We start from the raw sequence: 22,888 nt of genomic DNA, 5'->3' as shown, positions 1-22,888 counted from the left end.
GATTAATGAGGGGCAGTAGTACTACTGATAATACTATAACAAAAATGTTTCTTTTATCTACATTTGATATTTTTTATTTTATTTATCTATCCTTGGACATTAACTGACAATTAAACCCCCTTGAGCCCCTACTTAATTTCACATTCTGTCTCTAGCACTTTAATTCTGCATTTTCTTCCATTCCTTCTGATCTTCATGTCACAAACATACCACAGCCAAGGAGAAAATTTAAGTCACGTGGTTGCAAGACTAGCTATTTCCCTTTCCACTCCACTGTACAAATTATCACTGGGACTTTCATCCTTCCCTTTTTAATTTCATCATTTGATTTCCTTTTCCCAAAATCTCTCCTAAATCTACTCTCAAAGATCAACCTTTAAATGTAATATTTTTCTCAGGTATCAATATATCTCCTTGGTCACTAAGTTTTAAATAAAGTACCTGCACTTAAAACTCTCCTGCCTCCTTGACTTTCACTATTATTGATACTTCTCAAGTTTTCCCTTCTCTATCATTTTCTACCATGTTCCTTTCCATGAGAAGAACCACAATCAAAACTTCTTTCATTCTACATCTTAACAAACTTCAATCTCAGTTTTCTATTTTTCCTTGATGGCCCCAATGTAACCTCACACTCCCCATATCTAAAGTTGAACTCATTTTAACCCCTCAAATACCTCTCCACAAAGGCATGCTTCACCATCCCCCAACCCAGATAAATTAAATGTTATCAGTCTCTGAGTAATATTCATTCTTTCTTTCTAATGTCTCTAAGACAAACCCTTTCTTCTCAATACTTTACAAGGTCTCAAAGGCATAACAGCATGACTCTGTATAGTAATCTGAATTTATCCTTTCTATTTGAAACCCTGTTACCCGCCCATACAAACACAGCACTTTTACATGTTTGTAGAAAATGCTATTCTATTTCCACTCCTTTACCCTAAACCATTGAATTCTATCAATACACCAAGATCCAGTTTCAAAAATCTTAATTACTTGTACCTCACGTCCCTTCAATCACATATTGTCCTAAACTGCACCAAATGAATTAGGTGCTTGTGTCTTCTCTTTCCAACTAGATTATAAGTGTTCTGAGGTCAGAAGTATGCCTTCTGCTTTTTATTTATTAGTGAGCTATAACCTTCAGGAAAAGTTCAAACATTCAAGCATAAAAAACAAAGCCCATCACAATCTAAACACAATCTAACACCCTGACATCATCTTTCACTACCTCTCCTGCCTCTGCTCAGACAGTTCTTCAGCTAAGATACTCCATGCCACCATTCCATCAAATCAAAATTCATCCTTCAGGTCCTAAGGGTTATGGCATCTCTGGAGAGCCTTGCCAAATGCCATAGGCAGTAGTCTCCCCCTTATAGCTGCTGCCCCTCCTCAAGGCCCACTTCACAAACAGCCACCCAATATTAATAGGCCATACACAATCCATCCCTACAGAAATGATGAAAAGATAAAATGGAAGGAAAGAGGGCTTCCTTGGTGGTCCAGTGGTTAAGAATCCACTTTGCAATGCAAGGGACACCGGTTCCTGATCCCTTCTCTAGGAAGATTCCTCAAGCCGCGTGGCAACTAAGCCTGTGTGCTACAACTACTGAGGCAGTACCCCCAGAGCCCGTGCTCCACCGTGAGAGAAGCCACTGCAGTGAGAAGCTTGCACATGACGACGAGAATAGCCCCACTCTCTGCAACTAGAGAAAGCCGGCGTGCAGCAACAAAGACACACCACAACAGAACAAATACATAAACCTTAAAACAAAAAGGGAAAGAAAAGAATACGGAAGATGATCAAGGAAATGGGAGGGGAGAAGAAAGTTTCCACCCTTTCATAATGTTCAGTGCTGACCCTTACAAAGACCAACGCTCCAATTCCAAACACAACCAGGCTCCCCTTTCAGAAATGCTGTTTTGTAAAGGCACTGCAGAGAGTGCAATGACAAGCGCAAAGGCGATGACAAGCTGGTACTAACAAGGAAAATGGAAGCCAAAGATCTTCCATGTCTCACCTCCTTCTTCCTTGACCTCTTCACTAGGCTCTTCTGAAAAAGGCTCCTTAGCAACAGGATGATCGCCTGGGTCTTCTTGAGTAACTGACCCAGATCTGAGTGCAATTTTCTTCCCTCTCCTTGAGCTACTGGCCTGGAGTTTTCCTTTACCAAGGTGCGTATTCACAGGCTGGGAAGACTCCAAGGAAGGAAGGGTGAGTCCCTGAGAGATGGCCACATCCACAGCTTCCAGAACTGCCACATTTGTGTCCTCAGTGAGCATCCTAGAGCTCAAAGATGAGTCCTCCATACCAAGCTGAATGCCTGCATCCTGCACTTCAAGGTCAGCTGCTCTGCCATGACTTGGACTCCAGGACAGGGACACTGACCCCAGGTCTTTCACTTGGTCAGATTCTGGTTTAACAGCTGACTGCAGGTCTAAGTCATCTTCCTCCTGGTTGCCCTGATGCTGTGGGGACTCTGTCAATGTAGTTCTTCTCTTCTTACAGGGCAACATTTTCCAAGTCCCACTTTTGTTCCATCCTGAAAGGATAAAGGCAAGTTCTTACCACTTTCCTATTAATTAATGGTAATAAATTTCCTCAGATATACTTTTCAGAGAAGGCAATGGCAACCCACTCCAGTACTCTTGCCTGGAAAATCCCATGGACGGAGGAGCCTGGTAGGCTGCAGTCCATGGGGTCACAAAGAGTCAGATACGACTGAGCGACTTCACTTTCACTTTGCACTTTCATGCATTGGAGAAGGAAATGGCAACCCACTCCTGTGTTCTTGCCTGGAGAATCCCAGGGACGGTGGAGCCTGGTGGGCTGCCATTTATGGGGGCACACAGAGTCGGACACGACTGAGGCGACTTAGCAGCAGCAGCAGATATACTTTTACTTATTCAAGTTCAAACACGAACACTGTACTTTACACCAAATGCAATCTCCCATTCGGTGGGAAGTAAGAGACAGAATGCCTGAGTTCAGATCCTAACTCTATAACTGATTACTGTGTTATCTTGCCTGAGTGACTTCACCTACCCAAGTTTTGGTTTCCTCAACTATAAAAGATAATAATTTTTCTAACCTTATGGAGTTGTTATAAGAATTAAATAGTAAATGATTAGTAAGTGTTAATTATTACTATTACCATCAGGGAGGTAGGACAGCGTGATGTTGAGCGCAAACTGTGGAGTCAAACCGTCTGGATTTGTTTCCCAAGTAAGCTTTGTGACCTTGCGTAAGTTACTTTACCTGAATTTCATTTCTTCAGCTATAAAATGAAACAAAAATCGCACTTCCATCATTAAATAGTAATTTATTAGATCAATAAGTGTTTCCCATTGTTGCTTTTATAAACAGGTATTTCCCTTAACAGAAAGAATCCAAAAGCAAAGTGTGGTTGTTTAAAAAGGTTAGACTATATTAACAAAAATTTTGTATTGAAAACAAGAGAGATTCCTAACTTTTGTGTATACTATGATATTTCTGAACAGTTGACTTCAATTCCAAATATCACACTTTAATGGCAACAACAACCTAAAGTGGAGGTTATCTTCTCTTATGTTCTTATAGCATCTATTTGCAAACCTCTTTATTTGTACGTACCACTTTTATGGTTGCTTCTTGGCTCTTTCCCACCAGCTATGTGCTTTCTCACAAACTATGTGCTTTTTGAAGGAAAAGATTCTTTCAATGAGTACCTCTAGAATTCCAGGGACAGGGGAGCCTGTTGGGCTGCCATCTATGGGGTCGCACAGAGTCAGACACGACTGAAACGACTTAGCAGCAGTACTCAGAAATATCTGCCCTACTGGAGACAATCATTAAGTGTTCCCTGAATGAATGAATGAATGAGTGTGTGAACTTTTTTGTGCATACTCTATGCAGGTTGGACCGAGAGCATTTTATGAAAACTAACTGCATCTTTCTACCCCAAAAAACTTTACTCTCAATAAGATAGGTCCAAGAATAGAACATGCTGCCTTGTGTTACAGTGAGTTCTTCATCACTAACAATGTTCAAGTAAGGCCTGAATGCCCATCTACCAAGGCACTAGATGAAAACCTGGATTAGAGGACGGCAACATAGAAGTGCTTTCTAAGAGTTTGCACTACAAGGTTAGTTGTAAACTGCTTTAATTCCGTTTCTCCAGGACACTGGGAGAGATTCCCCAGCCCAGACCAAATGAACTTCTGTCCCTATCTTGATCATCACAGTTAAATTAACAAGATTCCTCTGATAAGGGAATGGTAAGGGAGAATTAAGGATCGTGGCATTAGTTTAGGCAAGTCATATTTCAGATAAATCATTGAGGTCCAAAAAGGCGGGGGTTGCGGGGGCGGGGGATGGAAAGAAGAAAGGCAGCTACTATTCACTCAGTAGCCTGCAGGGATCTTCTCAGGCACTTCAAACACAAAAGAGGTTCTAAAGAGGCCCCCTCTTTGGGAACTGCAGTCAAACCAACAGGGTGAATGAATGCAAATAAGGAGGCGGCCCTAGCGCGAACTCCTCCTGGGCAAACATTTCACAAAGGGGTACAAACTGCGCTTTTCACCTCAGCGCCTAGCGCTGACTCAGTCCCCCCTCCCAGCTAGACGTCTTCACTCCCGTACCTCCGTCACGCACCCCGCACCAGCCCTCGGACCCGACCGCCTCAGCCTGAACATCCTTCGCCCGGACCTCCGCTCCAAACTGCCTCTTCCCGCCCTACAGGACACAACCCGTAACCTCACCAGCCGGCCCGCTCCCGCGGAAACTCAGCTTTCCTATCACCGGAAGTCAGACAACGGCAGCGACTTACTAACGCATCCCCGGGTCGCGGCGCGCCGCGCCGGGGTGTCAAGGAGCACGCTCCCAGCCCAGGCGCCATTCTATTTTAGGGCACAATGAAGCCAAAGCGCGAGCACTTCCGTTGTTGGCAAAAATATTTAAAGGCACTACCTTGCCTTTAAACAACACTGGGAGTTTAAGGTTCAGTGGTTTAAGTTGACAGTCCTCGCTGCAAGACACCTGGAATATGCAACCAAGGAAATGGAGAATTCATAAAATTTAAGAAAGAGAAATCCTGGGTTACAAATAGTGCAGTTTCCTGAATAAAGAGAAGGTAGTCTTGAATTCAATCCATAGTAATTATTCATATCTGTATAACACTCTCCTTACAAAATGCTTTCACTTACGTTATCAAAGGTGATTTTTTTAATCTTTACAATAAATTCTATAGGACAATGGCTATTATACCTTCCAGTTTATACAGGACACATTTTAGGCTCAGCTGGGTAGATGATTTTTACAAAGATACACAGCTATCAAATGGAATCAGGTATCCTGACTCTAGCTTCTAATGCATTAATACGGTGTCCAGGAAGGTGCTTGGAGCATAGTCGAAGGCCAATAAATTCAATACATGTATTTTGAATGGATGAATAACTCCTAGAACGATGTTCTTTTCTCTTTCCAAGGACAGAAGGTCAAAACTAGAAAAGTACATTCAACTCTCTCACTTTACAGGTAAACCACCAACATTTATATATTTAAGTAATTTATTTGACTTGATTCTGTCTGTAAACAGAATCTGCAAAATAAAAGGATCCACAGCTCAAAATGGTGAAGTTGATGTAATCATGGAGATAACCACCAGCAGTCTGACTCTAATGTGAATCACACTAACTCTTCCATTCCAAAGATGTCTCTAGAAGCTTGGCTTTTCATTTGTGTCCTGCTTTTTGAAACTACACAATGCACAGACCTGTTGGTTTGCTCTCTCTCTCTCTCATCTAAGCTGTTCTAAGCATTTGAAACTTTTAGAAGAGAAATTAGCTAACACCGATTAATTATTGGCAACCTTCATTAGTCTTTAAAAGAAAAAAAGCTTCAATTTTCACATCACAGAATCCATCCTTATTCTTGTTCTTCAGTTGCTAAGTCGTCCGACTCTTTGAGACCCCATGAACTACAGCGTACCAAGCTTCTCTGTCCTTCACTATCTTCCTGAGTTTGCTCAAACTCATGTCCGTTGAGTCAGTGATGCCATCAACTATCTCATCCTCTGTCGCCCCCTTCTCCTCTTGCCTTCAATCTTTAACAGCATCAGGGTCTTTTCCAATGAGTCAGCTCTTCCCTGGGTCTCCCGCGTTGCAGGCAGGTTCTTTACCATCTGAGCCACCAAAGAAGTTTTACTTATACAATTCAATTATTTTCAGTAAACTTTCAGAGTTGTGCAGGTCTTCAATCAGAGCTTCTGAAGTTTAAGAAAGTTTCCATAATAATCTTTAGTGGTCTCAGAAACGCATAACAATAACGGTAATTGATACTGAAAAGCAGGCAATATATAATTTTATTTTTTCAAAATCCTACCTCCCTGTCGCCCAGAACATTCTGCTGCTATATTAAGCCTAGGGAATCGGAATCACAAGATCTAAAGGATCTCATACAACTTCTCCTTAGTCAGGCCACGGGGTTTTCGCTTTACAGACTCACAAGCCCATCAGTGGGCGGGGTCTCATTCTCCCGAAAATTTGGCAGCGGGAGGGGTCCCCTCCCAGGGATCTTCCGGAAAAGGGCGGGGCTTGCCTTCCGGAACTTTTCGGACAGAGGCGGAGTCTTCTGCCGAGGGCCGTTCGGAGGAAGGCGGGGCCTACCTCGCATCAGGACCAGTCTGGCTGCACCTGCATCCTTAGCTCAGAGCATCCCTGGAGCATCTTAAGAGGCGACCGCAGCTGTCAACCAGGGACCAGACCGTCGCAGGAGGCATCCGCCAGATACCTTCTCCCTGCCCTGGCCTAGCGCTCTGCAGCGGCGGCCTCCGGTACTTACCGGAGGTCCCAGACTTGTCTGACCGACCACTGCAAAAGCATTTATAGCAATAGCCTCTGATTAAGACATGGCTGAGATCACCAACATCCGACCTAGCTTTGGTAAGTAAAAATCTGGCAAACTAAGCCTGGGGTAGGTGAAACCGTTGCCAAGGCAAGGGAGCTCAGCGGCTAGGCAGAGCGTGAAGCCCAGATCAAGGCCTGGCCTGTGGTGGTGGGTAGAATCGGGCCTGCGGTGGTGGTGTCGCGGGCAGTGGACAGCGCCCGAACCTGAGCTATGGGCTGCAGGGGCTGAGAAGGCCAGAGTCACACCTAGGGTGGGGACGTCCAGGATGCGAAAACCTTGTATGGTGCACTGTCAGTACTGCTGGAGGTGAGAAACCGAGAGCCTGCGAAGGACGTGAATCCCTCCTTCGAGGGGAGGAGAGGTGAGGTAGGCCGAGCCCTCCCCCTTGGGGCACGCAGGGCGGTGCCCCTTCCTCCCCCTCCCACTCCTCAGGGCTGCGGGGGAGGGAGGTGGCAAGGGGGATGGGGCATCAAGATGGCAGCCTGGAGACCGTGGGCTGTGTGGCAGGCAGCCAGGGGAGGCGGCGGCCTCTGGGGAAACAGGGGTGCGGGGGTGGAGAGCAAAAGGGAAGCCACTCCTGAAGCCGGTCAGCTGGATGCTGGGGCCGGGAGGAAACGTGAGCCCTGCCATGTCTGTTCTGCATCGTAATGGTGGGGTCCGTCCGATGCTACCAAATGGCGCTTGGCGCTGCTGGGCTGGGGGATGACGTGATGTCTATTTCTGGGCCTCCTGGCAGCGCCTAGGCTCTTCTTCTCAGGCCTTTGTTCCCTGTTTCCCTGGGCCGGCTTTTCAAAAAGGGGGAGACACCCGCGCTCATGCTGGCGGGGGCCCGATCCGGGCCAGAGGGGGAGGGGCGCAAAAGGCCGAGCCCGGGGGAGGCCGCTTTGTGTACCAGAGAAAGCATTACGTCATCTCGGAGCGGCTGGTCCCAGACCCAACCCTACAGGCTCCAAGATCAGTTACCCTCCCTGGAGCAGAGAGTGAGGTGGAAAATAGGGAAGCAGATGGGAAAGAAAAGCTCGAGATGCAAGTTTTTCCTCCGGGGGATTCCTGCAAAATGTGCTGAGATAGCAAACTTCCTGTGCTGTTTTCCTGCCCCCCCGGCACAAAGAAAAATGAATTGCCCTGCTTCTGCCTCAGTCCTATCCCTGTTTGGATGGGAGAAGCAGGTGAGAGTTGCTGTCAGCCTAGGGTTCCTTGATTTCCCTTAAGAGATTCTGTGTCTCAGACAATCTAGAAGCTTTGAGCATCCAGACTCCAGTGTTTAGGGTGGGGTCACAATCTAACTAGGAAATGGCTTTTCTCACTCCCTACTAGAAGGTTTATGGAAATTAACAAAACCCAGCCTGCTCTATCCCTTCAATGTCAGGAAGAATATCAGATCAGAGAAAGTATACAGACAACAGGTCACACCCATTTACTACTGGTTCACACTGCTTCCCCAAGGATAAATCTTGATTATATTTTTCTTCCACTTCATCTTCTGCATTTTTATTATTTGAGTCCTAAATTTCCAAAATTGATGTCCCTTTGCTGATCACATGAGTACTCCGTGATTTTCTTCTTGCTTTTTCTTTTTCTTCTTTTGCCTCCTTTCCATTATATTCTTTTCTCTAATTGCAGTTCCAGATTCCTTGGAAAGTTAGATGGCGTAGAGCATAATATAGTGATGTCATTTAGAGGAAATACTAGTGGACAAAAGAAAAGAAAGTATATCAGTCTTTTACACACTAAAAGATTTATAAACACCCTCCAGTGTATTCATTATTTTATATATATATTTGCTAGATGAGGAAACTGAGGCTAAGGGAAATAAACTAGTTAGGCTAGTGTTAGTATTTAAACCAATTTCCCATTGATGGCAAAATTCATTCTTATTTCACTGTGTCACGCTGGCCTACTTGACCAGGAAAGGCTATTTTTGCAAAGGAAATGTCAATAAGCATGTCTGGTCAGAGGCTGAGAGAGCTGAACAAACCCAAAGGTGTCTTACAGATCTTCAAATCCATATGGAAGGTCTCCACCGAGAACTCCCTGTAGAACTTCTGACTTTTTTCACATCTCATAGAGTACTTCATTTCAAACTCCATAGCCCTTGTGAGATACACCAAACCAACACTCAATTATCTTTGACCTCGGAGGACAAAAGGAGCAAGCAGCATGGGTCACTGCAACTTACAGCTACTTGAAAACACTCACTTCAGCTTTTAGTTCTAACTTACTTTTCCCACTAAGCCTGGGACTAAAACTAGACAGAGGGTCCTGAGTTTCAACATCTCTGATTTTTCTAGTTTACTGCCTTGGGTGTGGGGGAGAGACGTAGGGATTAACAAATACTAAAATGAAGAAGAAAGTAGAGCGAAAGTGGGAAACGAGGTAGAAGCGTTGTGTTGGTTCTCAGTCACTAAGTCATGTCCAGTTCTTTGCAACCCCGTGGACTGTAGCATGCCAGGCTTCCTTGTCCTTTGCTGTCTCCTGGAGTTGGCTCAGATTCATGAGTCAGTGATGCTATCTAACCATTCATCTGTTTGTCTCTGTTTCCTTATCTACCCTCCTGAAAGATAAGCATCCTTCATCTCTTTTACTGATCCACTGCTTTCTAGCAGTAAAAGTAGAGGCATAGTAAACAGCAGTGGGATCTCTCAAGATCACAGAGTAACTTTATGGTAGAGACAAAAGGATCACTCAGATGTCTCTCAACCCTGACCTTTAGACTCCCTTTCAAATCATTCTCAAAAATATACTTGTCCTAGTAATTTCTTGCTTTTCTCTTCTTGGAGAGATAACATTCAGTGTTACAAATCAGTAGCAAACAGTTTTCAGGAAAATCTCTCGTAGGTGAATGGAGAGCCAATTTTTCAGATTGTGCTCATTCTGATTTACAATTGAACACAATCAATTGTTCAAGCAAATATTTACTGAGCTCCTGTTCGATGCAAGAGACTCGGGGATTCAAAGGTAAACAGGCTGTAATTTCTGCCTGCTCTCAAGGAGCTTACGGCCAAGGCTGCTCCCATTATGTGAAACCTCTCCCTAACAGTTTTTATTTCACCTGATATTCTGAAAATAAATGCTATTATTATTCAGCATGGCCATGAACACAGTCACCTTGATATACTTTTTGTTAAATGGTGTTACTCCTCATCTGTATTATTTAAAAATGTAACCACTTCTTTTCTTACCTGGTCCCAACATTCATAGAACTTTGAATGTTTGAGGCAGAAAGAATTTCAGAGATGTTGATTCCAATCCTTGTTAAGAAAATTCCTTTTAGAATATATCTGACCAAGGTGATCCAGTCTCTGAAAGTCTTCAGAGATTCACTGCCTCCGGAAGCAATCTGGGCCATCGAGAGGCAGTTCTAACAATAATTCAGTTCTTTCAATTTATCTGTCTTCTTGTAGCCTGTATGCACTGGTATTAGACCTGCCCTCCAAAGTAAAATCAGATCAGACCTTCTTCCAGCAAAGTACCTTAAGTAATTAAAGAAAGTTGTTATTCCCAGACCCTTCGGCTTCAGCTCCTTCAGTTTCTCCTCATTTAATATGGTTTCTAGGTCCTCTTCTATCCTGCTTATCCATAATATAGACACATTCTGGTGTCAGATAGACCAGGGTTTAAATCTCATCACTGTCATTTGCTTCTAGGTGGCCTAGAGCAGATTTGAGTCCCCAGCTTCCTCAGTTGTAAAATTAGCTATTAATGGTACCTATTCAGTGAGTTATTTGAGTCAGATTAAGGAAGCTCTAACACAGTGTCTGGCAGGGGTATCATACTGGCACACAAAAAACAGCAATTTTTATTCTTGTCAGAAATAGATAGAGCACTCCATATGTGTCATGACCAGAGCAGATGAAATTATACTGCCCCTCTATGATCCAGACATTGCACTGATAGTATAAGTCAGCCTAGTTATACTCCAAGCTTGTTATCACTTAGACTACTAAGTTAGTTACTCAGATTTATCAAGTAAGGTCTCCTATTTCCTATCAATAGGTTTTGAAGGCTAAATAGAATTTTACATTTATCCCTGTTATATGTAGTCATATTGACCTCATCCTCTTTCTCCAATCTGTGGAAACTGGATTTTTTAAATTTTTTATTGAGGTATCATTGATTTGAATGTTGTATTAGTTTCTTATGTACAGCAATAATTTAATTATATATATGTGTATATATTTATATATTCTTTTTCATTATGGTTTATTATAGGATATTGAATATAGTTTCCTGTGCTATACAGTAGAACCTTGCTGTTTATCTATTTTTTAAATAGTAGTTTCTTATCTGTTAATCCCAAGCTCCTAAAGTGGAAGCTGTTTTGAATTCACTAACTCATTTGTTCACTGAACACTTACTATGTGCCACGTGGTTCTAGGACCTGGGAATGTAGCAGTGAACAAAACAGCCAGTCTCTGGCCTTATTAAATTACCTAGTAAGAGAAGACTGACAAATAAATACATACCAGAGGTAATAAGTGCTACAGAGAGAAATAAATCAGAGTAGTGGGGATACTATCTTACTTGCAACAGACAGGAAATGTTTTCTGATGAGGTTTGAACAAAAGCCTGCAGTGAGTGAGGCAGCAGGCCAGGCATATGCCTGATAGAAGGATGTTCTAGGAAAAATCTAGAATATGCAAGAATCACATTTATTTCCTTAGTTCCCCCTGCCCTACTTGAGACTTACCCTAATGCGTAGTATGGATAACTATAGGCCTTATCTAGATCTTTAAGGCCTAAACCCAAGTTAGCTTCAGTGCATTTAAGGGAAAAGAAATCCCCAAACCTAATTATCTAAGTCAGGGGCTCAATTTGTGCAGGAAAAGACAAGACTAGAGAAGGGAAGAAAAGAAAAAAAAAACCTCTTTCTCTTTAGTTATTTGTTTACCTAACAAATATCAAGTACCTGCTAGGTGTTTTTAGTGCTGGGGATAAGGAAAGGAACTAAACAAACAAAAGGCTCCCCTGGTGGCTCCAAAGGTAAAGAATCTGCCTGCATTCAGAAGACTGGGTTCAACCCCAGAAGATTGGGACGATGCCTTGGAGAAGGGCAGGGGAACCCACTCCAGTATTCTTGCCTGGAGAATTCCTTGGACAGAGAAGCCTGGCGTGTTATAGCCAGTGGGGTCACAAAGTGTTGGACATGGCTGAGTGACTGAGCACAGCACACAAACAGACAAAATCCCTGTCCTTAGGAAACTTACATTCTAGTGAAGATAGACAATAACTAATACAATTATATGTGAGTGTTTGTATATGTTCTTATGTATATGTGTGCATGAGTGTGTGTGTGTTTGTGAAAGAGAGAACTCATGTCATGTCATATGGAGAAAATTAAGCAGGGCCAGAAGTGTAGGTCTCAAGAGTGGAAAAGGTTACATTTTTAAATAGGTTGGTCAGGAGCGACCTTACTGAGAAGGTGACAAGGTCTGACATGTTCCACGGTCCCTATTTCTTCCTATTTAAAATACTTGTGTTTTATTTTTAAATATTTCTATTTTACATTAAAATACAAGTATTTTAAATACCTGGGAGCTAAAATTTGAAACATATTTCAAAAGGACTTAGGCCCACAGTTATACTTCTTACCACTCACTTACTTTTATCACCCTTGAGCACCCTACCAAACCCATCCAAAGTCAATTCCACATCCTTCCACCCTGCCTGTCAGCCCACACAAACCCACTGTGGCAAACCCTGTGCTGGATGCTATGGAATATCCTCCTGAAACCAGACACAGCTCATGCCCTTGTAGAAGAGTTGAGGTGAATGGTTCCTATGTAGAAGGGTGACCTATAACACTTACAGGGCCACTTTATGTGAAACACAAATCAATATGAGCAAATCAAGTCCGTAAGTACAGAGGCAAGGCCAAGAAAAGAACAGGCAGTCAGGTGGGGCACTGCAGGGAAGGCTTTCAAGAGAAGATAAGCATTTCATCCAGGTTGGTGGGAAGAAAGAGCTATGGATTGGTTGGAGGGATGGGTGAGGGCATCTCTAAAAGAGGGGAGATGTTCCTAAGACTAGATGAGCAAGTTTCGCTTTGAAGAAGGCTGGGTTGCAGATTAGCTCGGCCCCAGCCAGAGGCCCTAAGCAGGGGTGCTCCGGCAGAGGCTGAGGTCCAGCTGCCTTGACGCATCTCTGGTCTCCGCTTTCAGATGTATCACCAGTGGTTGCCGGCCTTATCGGGGCCTCTGTGCTGGTGGTGTGTGTCTCAGTGACCGTCTTTGTCTGGACGTGCTGCCACCAGCAGGCAGAGAAGAAGCACAAGAACCCACCATACAAGTTCATTCACATGCTCAAAGGCATCAGCATATACCCAGAAACCCTCAGCAACAAGAAGAAAATCATCAAAGTGCGGAGAGACAAAGATGGCCCCGGGAGGGAAGGCGGACGCGGGAACCTATTGGTAGATGCAGAGGCTGGCCTGCTGGGACAAGACAAGAGTCCTAAGGGACCTAGCTCTGGATCTTGTATAGACCAATTGCCCATCAAAGTGGACTATGGGGAAGAACTGAGGAGCCCCATTGCAAGCCTGACCCCCGGGGAGAGCAAAACCACCTCTCCATCATCTCCAGAGGAGGATGTCATGCTAGGATCCCTCACCTTCTCAGTGGACTATAACTTCCCGAAAAAAGCCCTGGTGGTGACAATCCAAGAGGCTCATGGGCTGCCTGTGATGGATGACCAGACCCAGGGCTCTGACCCTTACATCAAAATGACCATCCTTCCCGACAAACGGCATCGGGTGAAGACCAGGGTGCTGCGGAAGACCCTGGACCCTGTGTTTGATGAAACCTTCACCTTCTATGGCATCCCGTACAGCCAGCTGCAAGACCTGGTCCTGCACTTCCTCGTCCTCAGCTTTGATCGCTTCTCCCGGGATGACGTCATTGGGGAGGTCATGGTGCCGCTGGCTGGGGTGGACCCCAGCACGGGCAAGGTACAGCTGACCAGGGACATCATCAAAAGGAACATCCAGGTGAGGAGGAAGAGTTGTTGGGGAGGAATGGTAGGTTGGGGGAGAGAAGGAGCTGAATGGGAGGGAGAAGTGGGATGGATGGCAAAGAGGGGCTGTAGAGAGGAAGCTCTTGGATGTCAAGACTGAGCAGTGGTCAAAGTAAGACAGAGAGCCTGGCAGGTTAGGCCTCCTCCAAGAACCAGCTTCCTGAAGAGAAAAGGGCAAACGCCTTCTGAAATTGCTCTTAGTGGTTGACATCCTGATGCTGTGTCCAGCTTGCTTGGAGCAGGCTGGCCCTCCAGTCCTAGACCTAGTCATTTCAGGCATATGGGTGCCAATTTCTTCTCCAAAATGTGTGATCTTCCTCTTATGAACTTATTCCTTACAACTGAGAAACTATGGAAGTAGTTCAGTAATTTTCCCCTCGGCTTCCCTTTCCCAGCCCAAACCTAGAGATATAAGTAGGCTTGCATCTGTGTGGCTTTTAACAACTTTTATAAATGCAACTTCATCAACTGCTTTGGCTTTCCAGGTATTGCTAGTGGTAAAGAACCCACCTGCCAGTGCAGGAGATGTAAGAGACAGGGGTTCGATCCCTGGGTCTGGAAGAGCCCCTGGAGGAGGAAATGGCTACCCACTCCAGTATTCTTGCCTGGAAAATCCCATGGACAGGGGAGCCTGGTGGGTCCCAGGCCATGGAGTTGCGAAGAGTCGGACACGACTGAAACAACTTAGCATTCATAGCATACAATTGCTTAACCTTTTAGGCCCCTCACGCAGGCCAAAACCTTTGCCATGGATACTTCTCTCGCCGTTCCTCCTCTCTGCCCTGTTTGCATTAAGAGGGGCATGAGAGCCCTCCATCCTGCCTTCTCTCCACTGGGCTAGCATTGGTTCTTGAATCCTTTCAGGGATGCAAGAATTGTGCTCCCAGCCACACTAGTTCAGCTGTTCCACTCTCAATTGGCGAGGCAGTGCAGTTCTGCAGTTTGGCAGGAGGGCTCTTATCTGACTGCTTAGCTTCACCTTCCAGCTCACCACTTTCCAGGGGTATGATGTAAGTGAGTTACTTAACTCTTCTCAACTTCTATTTCCCCATCTGTAAAATGGAACTGATAATATTGCCTTCCTTATGGGTTATGAGTATCAAATGGAATAATATACCTGGCATCTTATTGCCTTCATGTAGATTTTACTTAGTGGAGGAGAAAGACAAAAAAGAAATCTTGGCATGTATCGTACAGTGAGTGTGCTGTGAAAGAAGTTGTTGAAATTTTACACTTAAGAGTTTCATTCCTTTTTCAGGATTTAACATAAGGAATTGATAGCAAGGACTTAAGGGCTTCCCTGGTAGCTCAGCTGGTAAAGAATCTGCCTGCAATGCAGGAGACCTTGGTACAATTTTGCGGTTGAGAAGTTCCCCTGGAGAAGGGATAGGCTACCCACTCCAGTATTCTTGGGCTTCCCTGGTGGCTCAGATGGTAAAGAATCCACCTGCAATGCTGGTGACCTGTGTTCGATCCCTGGGTTCGGAAGATCCCCTGGAGGAAGGCAGAGCAACCCACTCCAGTATTCTTGCCCGGAGAATCCTATGGACAAAGGAGCCTGGCGGGCCTCAGTCCATGGAGTCGCAAAGAGTCAGACACAGCTGAGAGACTAAGCACAACACAGCAAGGACTTTGAAGTCAGACCTGAGTTTGAATCTAAATTCTACCAGCTAAGTGACTTGGGGCAAGCTGCTTAAATTCTCTAAGTCTCTGTTTCTTATAAGGAATTAAAATGATGCATTTGCATAGTCCCTAGCCCATAGTAAACTCTCATGAATGCTAACCAGGATTATCATTATTAAAGTTTGATCCCTGGGAGAGATATGTGATTTGTACATATTTACATTTTGTTTTGATAAAGGAAGACAAGGAAGGCTAGATCAGTGGAGAAGATGGTAGAAGGTTTGGAAAGGATATCAGGGTCACTAAAAACACCTGCACGTTTTCCAGAAAGAGCCCTGCCTGCAGATACCTTACTTCTCTGTTACTGCCTTCTCCAGCTGCACACCCATGCTGGACTCAGTGGGGAGGCAGGAGGTTCGGGAACGTACAAGAGGCTTCCAGGCCAGCAGGACTGAGTGGGCAGTGAGCTCCTGGGAAGCAGGTTTGGGCATTGCTGAAGGGCACTGTGCCGCGCCAGGCTGGGGAGGGGAGCCCTTCCCCCAAAGGTGTGCTCTCACCATCTCTGCTGCCTGCACCATCTCTCTGCCTGCCTCACTGCAGCCAGCTTAGTCACACCACTGCCCAGAGAACCACTGTTGCCACATGGCACGCTCAGCTCACAAGGGCCAGAGGAAGTCTGAACACTTTAGAGAATATCAGAGGTGTTTGGTCAGGGCATGAACACTAGTCCATTGCCAGGATACAGTGAGACACCCCTGAGTCCAACACAGCAGGAATTCTCGCATCCTCTGAGGTCGGAGGCAGGCCTGCACAGAAGCTGCAGCAGCGACCGGTTTCATCTCCCTGCATCCTCTCCCTTCACCCTCCATTTCTTTTCCTCTAGATTCTGCCAGCCCGTTCCCCTGACTCCTGACTCCCCATTACAGCAGCTCTAGTACCCAACCCCCTGCCTTCATTCAGCTCTCCTCACTGGGCGGTTGTTTTCAGCACAGCCTTCTCTGGAGTACTAGCCTTGGTAAAGCCACCAACTAGCTGGACTCCCCCAGACGGCTCATGCACTCTCAGCCCATGGCTGAGTGTGGAGGAGGGCTCTGTGCCAGGCTGCAGCTGGGAAGACACTGGCAAGGAAAGGGACTGATTTGGGCTGGAAACAAAACAAGCCTCAAATCCAGGACACTGGGCAGGGAGCATAGACAATGGCATTTGCTAAACTGCCAGGGGCTCTTGGCAAGCGCCAAGCTTCTTTCCACTTTATTAACTCCCTTCAGAAGGGATAAGCCAGGGTGGGATCCTGAGCAACACATTCCCTGGATGAGGCCCCAGACAGGACACCCGGAGCCCTGCAGCCTCCCAGGCTTCCTAAGCCTGTTTTCCCCAACCAGTGCCAGTGGGCAGGGCTACGTTTCATCCTGGGTCATGGCTGTCCTCTCCTTAGTCATTTGTGCCCCTGATTCCCTAGCAGTGCAGCCTCCAAATGTCCACCTTAAATCCTCCTTACTGTAGCCAATAGTCTGCTCATCAGCTAGAGCTGCTCTGGAAGAGTCCGCACTGTAAAGAGTCTTTCCTGATCTGGGTAGGGTATCCCTCTATAGTAATGGGATCAAAGTTTCCTGGGTGGAGACTGGTGAGAACTGCATTTCTCTAGACAATCCCCAAGCCCTAACTGCATTTCCTGACCTGTAGCAGAAAATTAAGCTCTTGTCCTTTCTGCTATTGCAGTGCAATCCAGTTGAAAGAAGCCAGGACTGGTCACGATTTCTGATTCTGTCCATTTCACTGTCTAATTCTGGGTGTGCAGTTACTTTCTCTGGGTCTCAGTCTCCCTCTTGGCTGGATCACGAAGGCTAATGGAGTCACTTTGTGAGAGGTCACTCTCAGCTCTTATGAATATTCGGAAAGGTATAAGAAGCATTAAAAATTAACACTTGACTATTAGTGAAAGAAGTTTACAGCATAAACTCCAAACACCCAAACTCTCTGAGCTGGACTTTGGAACTGGAGTTGTTTTTTTTTTTCCTTTAGTGGCAGCTTTCCCCCCTAGTATTTTATTCAGAAAGAAATAAAAGTGAATTTACATTTCCATAATACACCCCCCACAAGGAGAAGGAAAGTGATTGAGAGAGGGCTGGGGTTAAAGAAGAGACAGTGGGAAAGAAGTGATTTACAAGGTGGATAATAGAGAGTTGTTAGACTCCTCCTAATTTCTTCATGTCATTGTTTCCCAAACCATTTCCTGTCTTTCTACTGCCAGATTGGTGTTCATGACCTGGGACAGTGGTCATGGGAATGAGAGGATTCTTAAAGTCTCAGATTTACAAGAGACCTTGGAGGTCATCCAGGCTAGTCAAAAGGGAATGAAAAGAAAGAAAGAACAAGGAATGTCAATTTTCCATAAACAATAATGAAATTTGCTATAGAAAAATAAAATCATACACACCAAAAAAGGAAGTCACTGTGTATGTGTACTGGGGCAAAGACAAGGAGGGATGTGGTTGAATGTTGAGGGTTTTGTTTCTTTTGTTTTCTCATGACTCTGATTTATGTGGAGGTAGCACTGGGAACTTCCAGTCCCTATAAAGGTTTATTGAGGATGCATGAGTCCTCCTCTTGGCAAAGATGCTCTGGCTAGAAAAAGTCATTCCGTAGGGGCTCTGCTAATTATAAGAAATAGACTTATCCTTCGCCTAAGTATTTCCTTCAGCCTAACTTCTTTCGGACCACTGCCCTTGTTCCTCTTTTCCACGGACTGAGAAAGGATCCTGCGCTCTGAGAGCAAAGCCTCTCGGCTCTGTCAGGCATGGATAAAACCCTTTTTCCCCCTTGTCCTTCTGCTCGCCCACCCCCCAACAGGGTCTTTACCTCACTAGGCGAAGGGGCTGGGAAACAGAGTTCGCTCCCAGCCCTTGCTTGACAAAGAGCCCTTGAGAACTAGCCATTGACAATGCCGCTTGGAATGGGAACTGGGTGGAAAGAGAGGGGGGGCGGGAGGGGGGACTTGAAACTCTGGCCTTCAATGCAGAAAGGCAGGGCATTCAGGTGGTGTTGCGGCAGACTTGGGCATCACAAAGGGGCAGCTGAATGAGGATGGGCATTCTGCCTATGTAAAATGGCCAAAGGTGAGGGGGGAGGGTGGGTCAGATGGAGAACAGTTGCCAGAGGAGTGATTTCAGGGGAGGAAAGGATTGTGACCAGAAGTTGTCCACTTTCCCAAAGAACTAGGGAAGGCGCACGGGACTTTGATTAGGGTGATTATGCTGTAATTGATGATTTAGGAAACTGTTTGAAATTTTTTTAAACAGTTTTAAATAATCAGAAGACCTAAGTATCATCTTGTAATTGATGTTATTTTTACAAATAAAACTTTATTTTTTTAAATCAAAATTTCCTTTTTACCCTCCCTAGCCTTCTTCTGTATATAAAGTTAGATTATATTTAAAGATGGTATTTTTAATATTTCGATACCAATATTCATGGTCCCAGATATAGATATCAAAACTAGTTAACATTTCATTATTCATGGAAATGGAGGGGAGCAGTGGCCCAAATCATCCAAAAGTTCTTTCTAGATAGAGCAGCACTGTTCACTGGAACTCTCTATGATGATGGAAATGTTCTATATCTGCATGTATCCAACATGGTAGCCACTGGCCACGTGTGGACACTGAGCACTTGAAATATGGCCAGTGTGACTGAGGAATTAACGTTTTAATTTTACTTCATTTTAATGAATTAAAATTTAAATAGATACATGTAGCTACCAGCTACGGTACTGAGCAGTTCAGTTCTGAACATTTTGGAAGGCATTTTCTTTTTCCTGAGGGATTACTCTCCTGATGCCTTTGGGCTGTGACTGATAGGAAAAGTGAGCACACATTCTCTGACTGCGTTCTGACTTATGTCAAAGGAAGCGACCCAGAAGTATACCGGCTGGCAGGAGCAACCAGCCTGTGATTTTAAACTGGCTCTGGGTGCGTCCTGTGGATACAGTCAAGAGCCGACTGTATGTTATGGGTAAGGAAAAGAGTAGGGCTTCATCTAGCAGAGAAAACCATGAAAATCATTTCTAAAGCCTATTTTCTCTTATACTTCAATTTCGAAAGCTAACGGCTACACTTAAAGTTTAGTCACGTTCAATACCCTATGAAAGACATTTCCATATGCTCCTGGTATGAAACATAGCCTCAAGAAATGTTTTAAACCAAATGGAAATATTATCACAGTTCATTCCTTGAGGTGACGACTTATAATCAATCAAAGCATAAGCTATTAGGGTTTTTCCTTTGTTGTTCACCGATGAGCTAATTAAATTATTTACTGCTGTTGTTCTTTCCTGCACCAGACACCCTTGAGCAGGCACTAGCCTGTGAGCTTCCTGAGGGTAGGGGTGCATCTCTTCAGCCCTAGCTGCTTTCAGATTGCCTGGCACTTAATGCACAGCAAGTCATTTTGGTGGGTATGTGGCATATGTAAGGCTGGTGGTGAATTCGGTCGACTTTTGTTCAATCTAAGAATTCGTCGAGTTGGTGACCTTCCTTTGGGGCTATGAAGAGTATAAGGAATAAAATTTGATAGTGGAGGAATGATTTGGTCTCAAATTTTTTTGTCCCAAATTTAACTTATTATGTCCTAAACTCCTCCTGTGCCGCCACAGTTTGTTTTCTTTATCCCAGCCTCATCCCCACTTCCTAAGAAAGAAACACCAGAAACAGTCCCTCCTCTCTTCCCTCTCCCCTATGTTTACATCCAGTTAGCCGCCCCCACCCAGAAAATCTGGACAGTTCTTTCTGAGACCTATCCCAGGTCCATCTCCTCTGCCACAGCCCTGGTTCCAGCCCTCACCCTCCCTTCCCCAGCCTGTGGGAGCAGCCTCTTCACCAAGTTCTCTGACTTTCATCTTTAGTTCCTTCTCCAGCTTTAACTAGAATAATCTGATTATTAATATATGAACAACAGCAGTAATGTCATGCTTACAGAAATCGCTCTTATGCTTACGGACCTCCTCTCGCCTGGCTGCTGCTGCTGGCTCTGCTGTTTGGTTAGCTTACTCCCCCCACTCCCCATGCCCTTCACCCCCACCTAACCCACGTCTCCAGGTTCCTGGCCCATCCCTCCTGCCAGCACTCCAACATCAGGTACATTCACCTCTCCCCATTCTCTGAACATAGCCTACCCTTTCAGCCCTTTCAGCCATTCGGCTGCCCTGACACGCAGGATCTTCGCTCTGCCCGTTGCCTCAGTGTCTCTTTCTCACCCCGCAGCAGCTCAGCCCTGATGTCAGCTGGCAACACCTCCCCTGCATCTCACAGCAGCACTGAAGCATTTATTTTGGTCTCACTGCACAGCTTGCGGGATCTTAGTCCCCTGACCAGGGATTGAACCTGGGCCCTCAACAGTGACCTAACCACTGGGCCACCAGGGAATTCCGAGGCTTCTCACTCTCCTGACAAGTAAATATGTTTGTTTACGTCTCTGAATCTTCTACTCATCCTTGGGAACAATGACTGAGTCCTGTTAGCTCTGAATTCCCAGCACCTGGCATGTAATTATTATCCAAATGTTATTTAAAATGTTCTTGGAGGACTAGAGTTTTTGTTTTGTTTTGTTTTGTTTTGTTTTGTCTTGTTTCCAAGCTCAAAATAGAGCCTAGCGTAACATTTCAAGGTGGGGAAACAAAGATATGGGCATCCAGGCTGGCCGGAGAAGACACTCTGAAGGTCATACACTGGGGCAGGCAGAGCAGGTGTGTATATTCACCTTGTGAAATGAAGCCACAGGCTCCAGAAAGTTCAGGGACTTGCCCAGGGCCAGCTCGTGAGTAAGTGACAAAGTTAAGACTCAAATGCAAGTTTCCAATCTCCCTTCAAAACTTTATCACAAGAACCAAATGAGAGAACAGGAGAGAGTACACACTAAGTTACTGCATCCTCTTACTAGTCCTGGGAAGTCGCTACTGTTTTCATATCCATTTTACAGAAGAGGAAGCAAAAGTCCAGAGAGGTCAAGTAGGGCTGACCTTGTCCCAGCTCAGACCGATAAGCAGTAGAGTCAGGATTTGAATCCAGGCCAGTCTGGCTGCAGAGTCTGTGCTGTGCTGCCTCTCCATGCAAATGATTTTATTTACGATAAGATTTTTTATTTTATTTTGGGCCACACCATGTGGCATGTGGTATCTTAGTTCCCTGATCAGGGATCGAACCCACGTCCCCTGCAGTGGAAGTGTGGCGTCTTAAGCACCGGGCCACCAGGAATCCCCTTGTTTACTCTCAGGACTGTGAGGAGAACATCTCCTTTGTCCCTTCCTCTGCACTTCTTGTGCCATGGCCTGCCCCCTCGGCTGGGGTTCTCACCTGCTATTTCTTCTCCACAGAAGTGCATTAGCAGAGGCGAGCTCCAGGTGTCTCTGTCATACCAGCCTGTGGCACAGAGGATGACAGTGGTGGTCCTCAAAGCCAGACACCTGCCGAAGATGGACATCACCGGTCTCTCAGGTAGCAGCTATTTACTTCAACCTATCTCTGCCTGCCCTCCTCGCACCGCTGCCCTTGCCTGTGATCCAAGAGCCTCCCCCTCCCACCTTGCAGGACCCCTGGCACCTCTCACCCTCCACCCGTTCCTCTCTGTCACATTCTCTTCCTGATGAATGTGACCAGGGAGGTATTTTGGGTAAGCAAATGGTCTCTACCTTTGGCAAGGGATTTGCAGTGGTATGCATGCCAGCCTCTGTGCCCTTGCTCCAGGTGAGACTTCTCAGAAAGCCTGCAGCCTTTGGTAGTCCCTGTGCCCCCTTGAAAATGCTTCTTGGTGTCATGGAGTTTCTTCAGCCCTGACTCGAGGCAGTTTTTCTGTTCCTTGTCTGCCTGGTTTCCTTGACCCCTTGTCCAGGCAGGCAGATGTGTACACAGTCAGTGTACACCTCGTGTGCAACCACCAAAGTCCGCAGGGGGTGAGAGAGGGGACATCAAGGAGATGAACAGCAGAAGCCCCTCCTCCCTGACATTGTATAGGAGAGGACTGTGTCATAGGCCCGTCTCCCTTTTTTCTTTGGGGGCCCCAGATCCTTATGTCAAGGTGAACGTCTACTACGGCAGAAAGCGCATTGCCAAGAAGAAAACCCACGTGAAGAAGTGCACTTTGAACCCAGTCTTCAACGAGTCTTTCATCTACGACATCCCCACCGACCTCCTGCCCGACATCAGCATCGAGTTCCTGGTCATCGACTTCGATCGCACCACCAAGAACGAGGTGGTGGGGAGGCTGATCCTGGGGGCGCACAGTGTCACAGCCAGCGGCGCCGAGCACTGGAGAGAGGTGTGCGAGAGCCCGCGCAAACCCGTGGCCAAGTGGCACAGTCTGAGCGAGTACTAA

General features: G+C 45.6%; 2 protein-coding genes across 2 annotated transcripts in view; one reads left to right on the top strand and one right to left on the bottom strand.

Annotated features, from left to right (window-relative positions):
- The window catches only part of GON4L (gon-4 like), a 140,449-nt gene extending 135,685 nt beyond the window's left edge, over positions 1-4,764 (bottom strand). The window contains exons 1-2 of the mRNA XM_052637631.1: positions 4,744-4,764; positions 2,025-2,546 (exon numbers count right to left, since the gene is read on the bottom strand). Coding sequence (XP_052493591.1) covers positions 2,025-2,520 — 496 coding nt within the window. The 5' untranslated portion in view covers positions 2,521-2,546; positions 4,744-4,764. The remainder of the gene's footprint in view (positions 1-2,024; positions 2,547-4,743) is intronic.
- Positions 4,765-6,769: 2,005 nt separating this feature from the next.
- Positions 6,770-22,888, top strand: SYT11 (synaptotagmin 11). The gene is made up of 4 exons (XM_052637775.1): positions 6,770-6,924; positions 13,051-13,874; positions 21,891-22,011; positions 22,578-22,888. Exons 1-4 carry the CDS (start codon positions 6,891-6,893, stop codon positions 22,886-22,888), a joined length of 1,290 nt encoding a protein of 429 aa, XP_052493735.1. The 5' UTR covers positions 6,770-6,890.

This window comes from Budorcas taxicolor, chromosome 3 (assembly GCF_023091745.1).
Source record: "Budorcas taxicolor isolate Tak-1 chromosome 3, Takin1.1, whole genome shotgun sequence".
Taxonomy (NCBI): domain Eukaryota; kingdom Metazoa; phylum Chordata; class Mammalia; order Artiodactyla; family Bovidae; genus Budorcas; species Budorcas taxicolor.
This window is presented reverse-complemented; position numbering and strand designations above follow the sequence as displayed.